The following is a 15,528-nucleotide window of genomic DNA, read 5'->3' on the forward strand; positions in this document are numbered from 1 at the left end:
TCTGACCTCTGTACCCTAGTCAGCAGCTGCAGTTCTAACCTGAAATTACTTTAGCTTAGTGTAAATATGACCTTTTGATCTCAACTGTTATTTTCAGTTGGTTCCTGTTATTCAAAGATAATTATATCCTTCCTCGTCTGTTTGAGATGGCCATTTCCTAAACCACAGCTGCTAACCTCATCCGATTAGGTGCTATTCTGAACCAGTGGAATGTGCACTAACGTCATAAACAGTCTTTTGCCCTATCAGCGAACCATCATCTGTGAAACCCTGACGGCAGATTGTCCTCCAGTTGGCTGAGTGCGGGGTGATCTCCCTCTCAACCTCTTTAGCCTGAGGCCACAGAAATAACTCACATGGGGTGTTCAAATGGCCCTTCTATCAATCTGCATTTTGTCTTTATCATTACTTTGTACATTTCAGTTGCTATGTTTCATGTTTTCATTTAGAAATATATGACATATTTCATAAAGAACCTAGGGCCCTGCCCTCTAATTCAACCAGGGTAAAAGGGGCTACATTTACATTGGTAATGTTTATAAACGTTGAGAGTATATCCAGGACAGTCCCTACATAATTACAACAGTACAGGACACAAAATGATTTAACTTTCTCTCAGTAAATCAGAGCTATATTCTGATTTATGATGGCTTAAATAAGAAAGTTCCCAAATAAATACAAATAAATCCCATCTCCAAATCAAACTGTGTGTATGTGTAAAAATAAAGTCAGGATTGGGGCTTTAACCATTCTAAATGCACAGGGGCCGAGGCTTATTATGACCTGTTTCTCTTACTGAATAAATAAAAGCCAGTATCCTCTAAAGCTGGACCGCACCGTTGACACAATGCAAACACAAAAGACAGGGTGCAACGGCAGCCTGGTGTGGAAAAGAAATGGCGTCTCGCGCAACTACTATAAATGTTGACATGAGACGGTGAACAGATATAACACGATGAGCTGGATGTAGGGTGACCAGATGCAAAAAGTCCAAAAGCAGGACAACAGTAAGATTTTGGTGGGACAAAGTTGGACAGATAGATAATGTAATTTCTTTTATTAGAATAACTCATCTTCACCGAATAGATAAAGGTTAAATCAAAATAAATACAAATTAAATACAGAATCTGTTTTAAATATTCAAACTTTATCACTTGACAGGAATGTCTTGTGTTCGATTTATTTTTTTTTGCTTCGAAAAGAGGGACATCCTCTCAATATGTGGGACACGGTCTCAAATGGTGGGACAGTACAACCAAAAGGGGGACACCTGGTCACCCTAGCTGGATGTCGTCCAGGTCGAACAGCTTACATGTACTAAACATGAATTTATCATAGATCAAATAATTTACCCGATACCACGCCTGAACCAGGTTCAGTTGCTAGATATGGACCGATTGGCGGACAGAGAATTCTGCTTTTAACTGTGGTGAGTGAAATGTGTTTCCCGGATGCAGATGGCCGGCCTACAACAGCGAATGTCCCTAACTGGCTGACTCCCCATGAAATGTGTCAGGGGAAATGTGTGGCTTAACTAGGCTTGCATAGTTTTGTTTGTGTGTCTGTGTTTATTTGCATACATACATGTATGTGTTTATGTGAGGCGGTGAGTTAGCCCCTTTCGGGACTGTGATGCACCGAGTGAATACACCGTACCTTATACGACCATTGAAAAATCCTACAATTAAGTCTGTCTCGCTTGTCACTATCAAAACGCTTGTCGTACAGGTGTCGCAAAGACATCTCAAAGGTACACACAGTTGCACAAGGGTTTCGGACAGACAAACGCTAGGGTTTGAAAGCTCGGCGTATTTCCTCCACCAGAAGTGCTTATAAAAATCATATCTCCATTATTATATAGATGGACAGATCTGGCCTCAGGCTTTTGGGTAATTCCTCATTCTTGTGGTAGTTGGGGGCCTTAGGGATATTTTCGCGCAAATTTGTGCAAAAGCACCAAATTTGGCCCAGATGTAGCCCAGAGTATCCTCAATTGATTCAGCCAGGGTGCCCGAGCCGGCGACCCCCGGGGCCATCCTGGTGGCCAAATCAATATGGCCGCTGTCCGAAAAAGGTCTTGGCTATAACTTTTGAACCAAATTAACTAGAAATACAAACTTGGTGTGTATCTTGTGTTTTTTGACTATTAGAAACACATTGGAATGCGTATCTTTACAATTGGGTGTGTCTGGACCCATAATTTGCATATTTCCAAGATGGCGACTACCCAAAAGTGAGTTTTACCAGAACTTTTGTTTTTTCTGTCTATAAAAGTGAAATTCTATATCAGAATCAGAATCAGACACATGGATTTCCAGGCAATATTTATATTGTCAAATAAACATAAACATTAATTGGTTGCCAGGCGTAACAACAACAACAACAACAACAACAACAACAACAACAACAACAACAACAACAACAACAACAACAAAGGCCAAAACATGACAGAACAACAATAAATACGCGCAATACACATTAGCCCAAAATGACAATCCACATACCACATCAAGGTGCTCAGTCTATAGATATAAGTTCATGGGGATGGATGTGCTCAGTCCTTTTTATTTACCAGGGTGAGTGATTATGGATAGAAGCTGTAGGTGACAATTTTTATATATCATAATCACACAACCAGATTACTTATTGTCTTCTCATTGTAGTCTCGACCCTCATTGTTGGTACAGGCACCCTCACAGCCACATATCGAGGTGCAATGGACTCCAGCTTTAAAGCATTTGCAGCGCCCTCTACAAGACTTTTTGCAGCCGCAGTGGAGGAGAATGGTGCAGGCTTTACTGGCATCTGCAAGATGAGTCCAATAAGGTTCCCAAGTCTTGGTCATGGAGTTCCAGTACCAGCCCCATGTACTAAACTCTGGGATATTTTGCTGGACAGAGGTCGCCTGGTTCCAGTAAAAGCTGGCCTGCAGAAGTGCCCTTTTGACATGCTGAATCAGTGCAGCTTGGGTGGGAGGCAGGTTCTCGAGGGACCTGGTACCATTAGAGAAAAGCCGATGTCTGGCTTCATCTACTCGGCTGGAGCCGCAGCTCTTGCTGTACATGATGATGACCATACGCTCCAGTCTTTGGACATGGACATCTGCGTTGATCTGTTCAGGCTCCAAGGTGAGGGCGACCAGGGTTTCTGTCTGATCCGGTGTTGCCTCCCAAGCTGCCCATGCACTTCTTTTCCCATAGCCCAGGAAGGCTGATGTTGTATCGCATCCTGTTAGCGCGTGGAAGAGCGGTAACGCCAGTGACTTCTGGGGACCAAGAGCATTGCAGATCTCGTGAACAGGAATGTCCCGGTAGTTCTTTCCACATGCAAAGCCAATCCAGAGCTCTGTGAGGCCTAGTGTGACAAAGAAGCGGATTGCAAGGATAACAACATCGCTGTCGACCGTACGGACAAATGCCTTTTCATGGCCATTGGCCCCAGCCTGTGCCAGGTGCAGAATCATTCTAGTGTCTGCTTCAGGATGGTTACAAGGCTGAAGCTCAGATGTGTCATATTCAGGTCTGTTGGAGAGTACAACATCCTTCTTGGTAGAAATAAGTAATTTACCCTGCATGTCATGCTTGGTGAGCTCATCGCTGATAAGTCCAAATAGTTCTGTTTTGTTCACTTCATTCTTCAGAAAGTTGCTGTTCCAGTTTTGCTTTGGAATAGGAGTTCTGCCATCTCCTACCTTAGTTCTTGACCCCGTTCCACGGCGTTGGTGAGTTTGTGCTTTGAGGTTCTCCTCTGGGTAGGTATCGAACACGATATCCAATCGCTTGACAGATTCAGGACTCATTTGCGACCACACAAACCCAGAAATATTGGTGTTTATATAGTCCTGGAATGTTTTTGCAGTAATTGGCCGGACCATTTGGACCATTACTGCACCATCCAGCACAACTAAAGTGACATCCCTTGCTGCTACTATGCGCGTTTTTGCCACTTTCATGCATTGAAGAATGTCCGCCTTTGTGCCGCTGCGTAAAAGCCCATGGTTGGAAATGCTGGGTGGCTCCCTCTGATTTTCAAACCTGAAGAATTTTCAGGCAGCTCAACCATGTCTCGAACATGGACGGGTAACCAGCGAGCATAGTTTGTGTGATCCATCACGTGAAACCAAGCACACAGCTCATCACACACTTGAATGTACAGCTTGAAGTGTCCTTCTCGGAGTGACTGAACGAATCGACATAACAGTAACTCTAGCTCCATGATGGTAGACCAGTACTTGAACTGTGGAAACTCCACTTGAGATTGTTTATCCCACATTTTGAATGTTTCAGATGGGCCCAGAACATCCACACAATAAGCAGAGTATGCCTTCTGCTTGAGAATATGAAGGGACATGAGAGTGACTTGATGGACATAACGTGTGCGTTTGATATGGTGCTCATTGAGGGCAGACTGAGCTCGTCCTGTAGTCAAGACCTGTGCCTGGGTAAGGACGGTCGTCCAACCGGAATCGCGGAGCAGCTTGCCTGCCGTAAGGTGAGCTTTGTCTTCGATATGCAATGCTCCCATCATTACGACCAATTTATCTTCACCAAGTGTCGCTCAGTATCACATCTTTGAGTCACATTACAATAATCCATGTTTTTTTTTATATATATTTTTTTTACACCTTCCACCCTAGTCGCAGAAATGAACAGGTTGACTCCCATGTTAAAATTTTTTTTTTTTAATACACAGCCTGTACAGTTTAAAATTAGAATGATTCATAAGTAACATGATAAAAGGATGGATGAGGCCTCCAAGAGGTAGTTTGTGCATTTATTCATTTTCAGGATTTTAACCATTCTTTTCTTTAGGGTTAGGGTTATGGTTAGGGTAAATTGGAACAATGAAAAATATATGTTTTACTGAGATCGCAGTTTCCGTCACTAGGGAGACAGGTGGGAGTTTTTTGAAGGTTGGCTGGAGGGTTAAATACATCAAAATAAGAAATGACATAGTACACATGACTTACGTGAGATAGGAAAGTGTTGCCTAAATGTTGTCATTGCAGGAAATAGTAGTTGTAGACAACTGAAATAGGAGTATCCCTTATTTTCAGGAGGGCTCCTATAAATTGAAATGATAAAAATGCATATGACAAAGGGCTGTGTTCATTGTGTAAACAGAAGAAGGCATCAGTCATTGTTATCTTGATAGCTAGCTACTGTAGAACACTAGCTAGCCAGCTAACTAGCTAGCTAATGTTGTGTGATGCAGAGAGAGCAGGATACATTTCCTGGAATTATTGTAAGATTATGAAAATGACTGATGATGAATGATGAATTATTACTTACTTGAGGAAGGAAATAGTAGTTAAGCTGTTGTTCAGCTGTTGTTCATCTTTATGACTTGCACACAAGCATGATCAGCTTTTTTAAATTCACATCATAGCCACAGGGGGGCGCAGTTGACCCTGTAACACTAACTGCCCTTAAGTTCAGGAAGTCTGGCCCTCCCACATGATCCACAACATTCAAAATGGATCAATATTGAAACGGAAACGGAAAAGTTAAGGTAAAAACTCATTTTCGGGGAACCGCCATCTTGGAAATATGCAAATTAGGGGTCCAGACACACCCAATTATAAATATAAGCATTCCAATGTGTTTCTAATGGCCAAGAAACATAATATAGACACAAAGTTTTAATTTGAAGCTCATTTGGTTCAAAAGTTTTAGCCGAAACCTTTTTCGGGGGGCGGCCATATTGATTTGGCCACCAGGGTGACCCCGGTGGTCGCTGGCTCGGGCGCCCTGGCTGAATCATTAGAACATACTCTGAGCTACATCTGGACCAAATTTGGTGCTTTTGCACAAATTTGCACGAACATAGCCTAATATAGCCCTAAGGCCCCCAACTATGGCTCAATACCAGTTGCACACCTGGGAGTGGTATCCTCCACATGGAGGCGTGTCTCAAGATAGTGTATTCAGACTTTCAACCTGAGTTCATCTTGACTGTGTGACAGGCTCCTGAGAAAAGGTGTAGAAGTCCAGCCTCTCTCGTGACCATTTTACACATGGTGTGGTTTGGTGCTCATGCTAATGGAATTCATTATAGAATAAAAATCTAGGCCTATTATTATTATTATTATTATTATTATTATTATTATTATTATTATTATTATTATTATTATTATTATTATTATTATTATTATTATTATTATTATTATTATTATTATTATTATTATTATTATTTAGGTCTATATTGATATATGTTCTAATATTTGTTTGCTTATTGTGTCTTTCATGACGAGGTTGAGACGTTTATCAGTGTTCTATTTAACCGGTCTACCTCCGGTCAATGGTCTCTAACTACACACCCTGAAGACCCCTCCGCTCTACATCCTCTGGCTGCCTCAGACCCACTTACTGTACTTAACTCCTATCCGAGCTCCGGGAGGGTCATCAAAGAGAAGCCACCTATTCTCGGTCCTCGCTCCACAATGGTGGAACGAACTTCAAGTTCCCACCACAGTTAGGACAGCCAAATCCCGACCAATCTTTCGCTTTCGACTAAAAACACACTTCTTCAATCAATATCTAACATTTTCTTTTTTAAAGCACTAACCTTCTTACAGTACTTTACTTTCATATACTACCATGCACTCCTATATACTAATATGTCTACTGTATGTCTACTGTATGCACTCAATACTGCAGCACCCGAGTTTCAGCACTGTTTGATCATTGTTACTCAGCTGATAGAGTTGTACCCTTCCTGCTGACTTGTCGTTCAGAACTTGTAAGTCGCTTTGGATAAAAGCGTCAGCTAAATGACTAAATGTAAATGTAACCCTTGTGTGGTCTCTACAGGTCTGTGGGACCCATTTTGAATGTTTACTAAAAACAATACAATTAATTCCCAGATTTTCCCAAGGGGATCAATAAAGGAATATCTTATCTTATAATTATTTTTTGCCTGAGACTCATTGGCCTTGGCTAATTTTATGTGAAGAACATATAATAAGTGCACACTGTGCCCTCCCCTGTCATATAAATATATGACATACATAGTGTTTCAGAAAGTATAGATTGTAGGTGAAAACAAGTACAGTAGTCAACAGTTCCAAGTTCCAACACATTTTAGTGCAGAAAGATGAATGGTGCCTTCTTGGGAATTCTACCAATGGGTGTTGTTTGTACCAATGACCACCAGGTGGCATCTCTTTACTCTGTGAGCAACTCCAACTCCAGCTGGTACTCAGGCACCGGCGGTGGTGCGGCAGGCAGATGGTGCCCTGCAGGTTTCAACATCAACCTGTTTCTCAAATTTGTCCAGAAGGACATCTCAGCCAAAGAGGGCAAAGGGTCAGTGGCCTGGACCCCTGTAGCCACCTGTATATCTTACACACAGACACACATGCTCAAACATACGCAAGCAGACCTAGTGCCCTATGATCCTATGTTGTATGTCAACCGGAGCCCAAAGCAGATAACAGCTGTTTGCTTGTCCTCTGAGAAAAAAACAAAGTCCAAAAGACTTTGGGCTCCCATAGTTATCCAGAGCCTGAGTCAAACACTGCTGTTCACTCCCTGGCCTTCGCTGTAGCTGTCAGGCAAGCATTATGACCGTTAATGCCGAAACCACGCTAATTGGCATTTAATAATTTATTAGTTAGTTGAAAAGCTACCAAAGCCAATCACTAAGGTTAAAAAGGAGAGAAGGTATCACCTTTACCCAGGGGGCTAGTGTGTGTGTGTATGTGTATGTGTGTGTGTGTGTGTGTGTTTCAGGATGGGTGTGCCTGTAGGCCTGCTGGTCCTGCTGTGTGTAGCGGCACCGGGACAGGGGGCCTCCGCCGGGCCAGACGAGGCAGGCTGTAACGGCCCGGAGGCGGTGAGGGTGGGAGAGGAAGCGCTGGAGCAGATCAACCGGGATCGATCAGAGGGATACATTTTCAGCCTCAACAGGTTGTACGATGTCTCACACACAGTTGCTGAAGAGGTGAGGACAAACACACACATGTACATGCAGACATGCACACACACTTATATATAGATTTTATTTAATTTTAAACCTTTATTTAAACTCGAAAATGCCACTGAGGTGTCATTTTCAGTCACGTCGAGTGTACATATAGAAAAAAAGCATATAAAATCATAAAAATAAGACAACAAGATGAGGCAAAAAGATAAATTAAAACAATTTGTACAACTTGATTGACAAAGGGTGGAACAGAGGGGAGAATCTTAAGCTTTAAGGACTGTTCATGCTGGACCTACAAAAGGCCTTCGACACTGTCAATCACTCCATTCTGATTGACAAGCTAAAAAGCAATTGGTTTTGATAGTCTATCAGTGAGCTGGATGCAATCCTACCTGGAGGGGAGAGAACAGATGGTGGAGGTAAACGGTACCCTATCCCCCCCCCTCCCAGTGAGCTGTGGTGTTCCACAAGGAAGCATACTAGGACCGCTACTGTTCCTAATTTATGCAAATGACATGTCGTCAGCTTGTGACTGCAACTTGTTCCTGTTCGCGGACGACTCAGCCCTGCTGGTCTCTGACAAGAACAAGTTACAGGTTGAAAAAACCCTCAGCTCGGAACTCGGCAGAATCTGCACCTGGCTCGCTGATAACAAACTATCATTACACCTGGGGAAAACAGAGTCCATTCTCTTCGGTTCAAATAACAAACTCAGCAAGACCGACGGCTTCTCAGTTACAGTGGGTGACAATATTGTCACAAGGAAAGATGAAATTACATACCTGGGTTCCATCCTAGAGGCAAATCTTTCCTGTGACAAAAAGGCATCCAATGTAATAAAAAAAGTCAACCAACGAACTAGATTCTTGTACCGGATCTCCTCTCTGGTAAACAAGAATACCCTGAAGACTCTGGCAGGAGCACTCATTCAAGGGTACTACGACTATGCTTGCACCTCATGGTACCAAAGCACCTCAAAGGCGCTAAAAACAAGATTACAAACATCACAAAACAAACTGGTCAGACTACTGCTTGACCTTACTCCTAGAACCCACCTCACCCCTGCCCAATTGTGTGTATTGAGCTGTACTGTATTGTACCCATTCTGCAATCTGTTAATAAAATGTTCAATCAATCAATCAATCATGAGCTAGAGGGGCATCATAGTGAAATGCGGGTTTCAAACTTGGGGGGCCTTAAGGATTCCATACGTTTCAAATTCCAATCCATTCCATATAAGGAATTTGTAGATTCAGCAGATTTATGCCTCACATCATTGTCAGTCCTTATTAGTTCTTCTTGGTGCAGGTGACGGCAGGAGATATCAGATGAGCAATTGAACAAAGAGTTCACCAAACACCGCTGACTGGCTTCCTCGTTTTAATTTGTGCAAATTAAAGGGGAATGCCATCCATTTAAAAAATGCACATGTTAGTACTTATGAACGAACATGCACTGCTCTGTCCTAAAAATAAATCAAGTGAGAGAGAGCCCTTCAATCGATGATGTCACTGGGATGTAACATCTGGGGCTGCTCCAAAGACAATGAATGGGGCTCTGACATTATGAGGCCATACAACGTGTGTGCGAGCTCAGGGATAATAACCCATCTAAATGACAATTTCCGTCAAGACTAACAGCACATTTGGTTAATAACCATTCCTGACCTGTTTCCCTTGGAGATATGGGATCCTTGCGTTAGACTCGGCATGTACTTTGTATATTGAGTTTTTGTTATTGCAATCAGTGTGACCGTGGCTCTAAATGCAGAGACAGATTTTGTCATGTGATGATATCTCTCCCTCCCTCTCTCCCTCTCTCTCTCTCTCTCTCTCTCTCTCTCTCTCTCTCTCTCTCTCTCTCTCTCTCTCTCTCTCTCTCTCTCTCTCTCTCTCTCTCTCTCTCTCTCTCTCGCTCACATCCCTGTTTATCAGAAGGGAGGGATGAAGTACAAATTGACCATAGACATCTTGGAGACAGTGTGTCATGTGACCAGCAGGAAACCATGGAAACAATGCAAGGTCAAAGATATTGCTGCCGTCCCAGTAAGTACCAGTTGGCTCTATAGCGTAGTCTTACTGTAAGCTGCATGCATGGTGGTATGTGATATGATCTGTATAAAAAGTTTGTGTGTGTGTTTGTGTGTGTGTGTGTGTGTGTGTCACTGTGTGTGTGTGTGTGTGTGTGTGTGTGTGTGTGTGTGTGTGTGTGTGTGTGTGTGTGTGCGTGCGTGCGCCATAGGTGTATGGAGAGTGTGAGGTGTCTGTCTACGTAGCTGATACTGAAGTGAAGGTCCAGAGATACTCCTGCGCCATTCGACAAGGTAGACTATGAGTAATTGACCTATCTCAAGCCTGCCCTCTTTTCTTGATCCTCCAATCACAACTGTTGCTTCTCTTTGTCCGAGGGAAGCAGAGAGAAGCAACAGTTGTGATTGGAGGATCAAGAAAAGAGCGCAGGTTTGAGATAGATCAATTTATATATACTTAAGTATATATACTTACATTTTCTTTGATTTCTTTCCTGTTTTGTTTTTAATTATAATGTGAGATATTGGGGGTAGGCGATTTCACTTTCAATTGAATCATTTCAAAATGTAAACAGAAACAGATCACAGCTGTGCTCAAAGGGGGTATTGTAATTGCTTGTGTGTACACGCATTTGTGTGTGTATTATTTTGTCCATCAAAACAATAACTTGCACATTTCTCATTTGGTTTATATTAAACTTTGCTGATCTAGTCAATCTCATGGACCTGCATGAAAACAGGTCAATGAGCACCTCAGATGAAGAACCACATAACGATAGGTTATGTATATAACCTAGTTATATGAGTACTGGCTGAGTGTCCTGCTCTTCGTCATCGAGATATACCTCATCTAAATCAAATCAAATCAAATTTATTTATAGGGCCCGACAACACACGTTAATGTCCCCATGGGCCGTACAGGTCTTCTTTAAACAAGTCAAGAAGACAACATAACAATAAGTCAAGAACAGAACAAGAACACCATAGGGTCCAAACATTTTTTAGATGAATGCAAATAAATGAAAGAATGCAAGCACTCCCAGACATACCCCACGTACCCCACGTATCTCCAGTACCTAGTGTACTCCATCAACGAATAAAAAACAATACACCCAGCACCTGCCAGGCCCCGCCCTAGTGACGTACTATATAGCACTAGGCGTGGTCACCACTCGCTCTTCCTCGGAAAACACCGTTTCCAAAGAAAAGTTTCCCCAAGGGACCTCAGGGCAAGCTAAGAGCAGGACGCTCAGCCAGTACTCATATAACTAGGTTATATACATAACCTATTGTTATATTAGTCGTACTGGCGAATCGCGTCCTGCTCTTCGCCATCGAGATATGGGGACAGAGCAGACGCGAGGACCGACAAATGCACCCCCTGAGGACCCGAAAGCCCACATCAGGGGGGAGGGGAGTCCCGTCACCCCATCCTTCCTAATGAAGAGGGGGCGGCAGTCAACTCCACCCGAGTGCGAACAAGAGGGAACTAGAACCTCTTGAACGCACAGCACAGGCGGAACCACGTGTGACACAACACATTGTGGCCCACACCCACACACTCCTGCTACCCCACCAAAGGACGGGAAGCAGGAGAGGTCCCAGACCTCAGAACCGCCTGGGAGACAGAACCCCGGTCATGTCCATGAGGTAAAACCTTACGAAGGGACCCGGTGAGGACCATGAAGCCGCAGCACAGATGTCCTCCACCGAGGCCTCACCCAGTAGGGCGGCAGAGGCCGCCACCCCACGAGTGGAGTGCGCCCTGACGCCCCCAGGGGGAGCCAGCCCGGCCAACGTGTAGCAAAGGGCAATGCCCTCGCACAACCAATGGGACAGGCACTGTTTCGACAGTGCCTTACCAGCACGAGAGCCACCATAACAGACAAAGAGCTGATCGGTAGCCCTGAGGCCCTGAGTACGGCTGAGGTAAATCCCCAAAGCCCGGACCAGACATGACAGGTGAAGGCCCGCCTCCAACTCACTAGCGTGAGGAGGCGGATGAAACGCCTGAACCATAATATCCCTGGAGCGGAAAGAACTCCGGATATTTTTTGGCACGAAGGCTGGATTTAGGCCGCAGAGTGGCACCGCTATCATAACGAATAGACAGACACTCGGGCCGCACCGAGAGAGCACAAAGCACACCCACGCGTTTAGCAGAGGTGATGGCCAGCAAGAACGCAGTCTTGAACGACAGCTGTTCCAACGGCGCTTGCTCAAGAGGCTCAAACGGAGCCAAGGACAACCGACCGAGGACCAATTGAAGATCCCAGCTCGGAGCCAAAGAGCGTTTCACCGGCTTAAGGCGTCGAACGCCAAGCAGGAAACGCTTCACAAGAGGGTGGCTGAACAATACAACACCCTCAAACCCCTCATGATAAGAGGATATAGCCGCCGCATATACCCTCACCGTCGAAGCCGACAGTCTATCAAGGAGAGACTAAAGGAAAATAAGGACAGCATCCAGGGGGCAGGACACCGGGTCCCTGCCCCCGCCTTACACCACTCTTGGAACATACGCCACCTACCCGCGTAAAGCGCGATAGTGGAGGGAGCACGCGCATTCCGGATGGTGTCAACCACAGAAGGGTCCATCCTCTCCAGACTCACCCTCTCACCAGCCAAACCATCAGAGGTTGGCGCATCACCGGGGGCTGAAACAGCGACCTGTACGCTTGAGAGAGGGCCCTCGCCGACCAAGGAACAGGCCACGGCGGGGCTACCAGTAGCTGGATCAGGACCGGGAACCACACAGCTGTGCCCCGGTCCGGCGCAACCAGGATCACGGTCCTGCTCCTGCTCCCTCCGTACCCGCTCCAACAACTGACTCAACAGTTGTATGGGGGGAAAGGCGTACAGAAGCCCGGGTGGCCATGGATACATCGAGAAGGCATCCACCCCCAAGGGAGGATTGTCTTCCCGACTGACCGAGAACCACAAGGGGCACTTGTGAGATTGTCTGCTCGCAAACAGATCCACTGAAGCTTCCCGGAAGCGATCCCAGATCTGCCTGACTATGTCTTGGCGCAGTTCCCACTCGTCGCGACGAGGACCGCCCCGAGACATCATATCCGCGCCCACATTCTCCTTGCCAGGGATGTGGAGCACCGTCAGACTGCGCAGACTGCGAGATGCCCATAGCCAGAGTTCGACCGCCGCCCGGTGCAGACAGGTGGAGCGTGTTCCACCCTGCCTGTTGATATACGCCGCTGTCGTCATACTGTCCGTTCTGACCATAACGTGCTCGCCTACCACCAGGTGGGCGAGCCGTCTGAGGACCAGGAGGACCGCCCTCAATTCCAACACATTGATGTGCAGGGTAGACCGGGCAGCATGGATCGTCCAGCTGCCCCCCACTGCGTCGGTCCGACACGTCCCTGCCCAACCCGTGAGGGAAGCGTCGGTGAAGACCGTGACGTGTGAACGCCTGCTGCCCATGGGAACCCCATTGGTGAGGATACCAGGCCTCCTCCAATGGGCGAGATCCCCCCATATTGACAAAGGAACCGTCAAACGTTTCCATTTGTCCCTCACCGAGTCTGTTCTCATACTGGAGAACCACCTCTGTATCCTCCTCATGAAGAGGAGGCCAAGAGGGACCACCGCGTGAGCAGATGCCATCATACCGAGCAGGTGCATCACTTGCAGCGCCGTGACCGTCTTTCCAGGACGGAAACCCCCGAGCGCGTGGAGGATAGACACCCTCCGTTGCTCCGAGAGGGTTACAATCATGGGTCTTGACCTCAGAGTCAAGCCCAAGTACTCCACCTGTTGACTGGGAAGAGGCGTACTCTTCTTCCAGTTCACAGCAAAACCCAGCTTGGTGAGGAATTCCACCACCAGCCTGGTATGAGACCTGGCGACCTCCTCCGACCGGCTGAGGAGCAGAATGTCGTCGAGATAGAATAGAATTCGTATCCCCTGACAACGTAGAGGCTCCAGCGCAGTCTCTACGCACTTGGTGAATGTGCGGGGAGCCAGAGAATAGCCGAACGGCAACCTCTGGTATTTGTACGCTACGCCCTGAAACAGGAACCGTAGGTATTTCCTGTGAGGAGGGAAAATCGGGATGTGAAAAAACGCATCCTTCAGGTCTATGGAGGTGAACCAGTCTCCTACCCTGACAGCAAGTAGCAGGTGTTTGACGGTCAACTTTCTGAATGGTCTCGCCACAATCAGACGATTGAACGCGGACAGATCCAGTATAGGTCTGACCTCTCCCGTTTCTTTGGGCACCAGAAAATAACGGGAGTAGATGCCTGACATCGCGTCCTCTCTCGGGACCACGACTACGGCCTGATTCGCCAACAGAGATTGGATCTCGTTGGCCAGAGCTGTCACTGCTGCTGACCCTGACAATAGGGTCTGCACCAAACCTGAGAACGGAGGGTGCGGTTGTGCAAACTGCAAAACAAGCCCCAGCCTCAACGTTCAGTCTACCCATCTCAACAAACGGCATTCTTGTCACCATATGTGATAATAATCCCAGAGCGCACCCGCCGTCAACTGACGCTGGACCGCAAGGAACAGCAGATAGGTGGCCCGGTCCCTCCCGCTGTGCGTAGCCTCTGAACCCGCCAAAGCGGACAGGGCGGTCGCACCCAAGGGGGGACCCCGACAGAAAGGGCCGGTTTGATACAGGAGAAGCTGCCATCAAACTAGTTGACACACGCTCCCCCACTGAACACCCCTCTAGAGCATGCTGAGGAGTTGTTCCGCAGCCAGACATGCAAGGCGTGAGGACCCCATGGGTTCCTACACACCGTAGCCCTGCAGTGATATTGCTACCACCCAAATCACGCACGCCTCTTCTTTGCAGACCACTGCTGATCTCGCGGGAGTGGGAGGCATCAACGTGACCCTGCCTGGCGAAGGCGAGGTCGGGGTAACCTCGAGTCCCCCTGCTGACCACTGTAAATAGTGGCAGCCGTAACACCAGGCTCACCAATCGCACAACGTGTGGTGCGGGAGCCACGTGACAGCACAACATTCTCCCGGACAGACCCAGGCTCAGCCATCAACTGGGTGTCAGCCCCTGTCCCCATGAGAAGCGAAACGTGGGGCAGCATGCGCTTCAAAGAAGGTTCGCCGCCCGCAGCCAAAGGAAAACGATCAGAGCCCCTCTTCCGCTGGTGACGGGGAAAGGAGTGATCGGGGAACGGGCTGTTCGCGGCAGAATGGCGACGGCTTGTATATTCTAAGCCGAGTACATCCAACAAGGCCAATCCCTCGGCCGCCAAGGCTGTCTGCCTTGTGGACCCCTGTTGACTCTCCGCCCAGGGTACCACTGGCGGGGGAAACATGGCCGCCTGTCGAGGGCCTCGCCACAGTCGCTGACGAGGCCGTGCTCCAACCTCTGGCTGCATAGCGTGAGGCGGTGTGGGACCTAGGTCAACAACCGCCTGCGTCTCCGCAGAACGACCAAAGAGTCCCTCTGTAGAAAAAGGAGCCGTGAGGAGAGAAAACCTTTCTTCTTCCCCAAGAGGAGATTGCTCCAACCAGAAATGCCTATTAACAAGCGTTGATAGCATCCTAATCCTCCCCGCAGTTATAGCTTGCGACTGATTCAA

The 15,528-nt window shown here is 46.8% G+C and overlaps 1 protein-coding gene across 1 annotated transcript in view; it reads left to right on the plus strand.

Annotated features, from left to right (window-relative positions):
- Positions 1-4,338: 4,338 nt before the first annotated feature.
- Positions 4,339-15,528, plus strand: part of LOC311225842 (fetuin-B-like) — a gene marked incomplete at both ends in the record, with an annotated part of 32,374 nt that continues 21,184 nt past the window's right edge. Inside the window, 5 exons of the mRNA XM_084311235.1 lie at positions 4,339-4,491; positions 7,156-7,307; positions 7,734-7,944; positions 9,861-9,971; positions 10,168-10,249. Coding sequence (XP_084167361.1) covers positions 4,339-4,491; positions 7,156-7,307; positions 7,734-7,944; positions 9,861-9,971; positions 10,168-10,249 — 709 coding nt within the window. The remainder of the gene's footprint in view (positions 4,492-7,155; positions 7,308-7,733; positions 7,945-9,860; positions 9,972-10,167; positions 10,250-15,528) is intronic.

The sequence above is a fragment of the Notolepis coatsorum genome, assembly GCF_963971535.1.
Source record: "Notolepis coatsorum genome assembly, chromosome: 3".
In the NCBI taxonomy this organism is placed as follows: Eukaryota; Metazoa; Chordata; class Actinopteri; order Aulopiformes; family Paralepididae; genus Notolepis; species Notolepis coatsorum.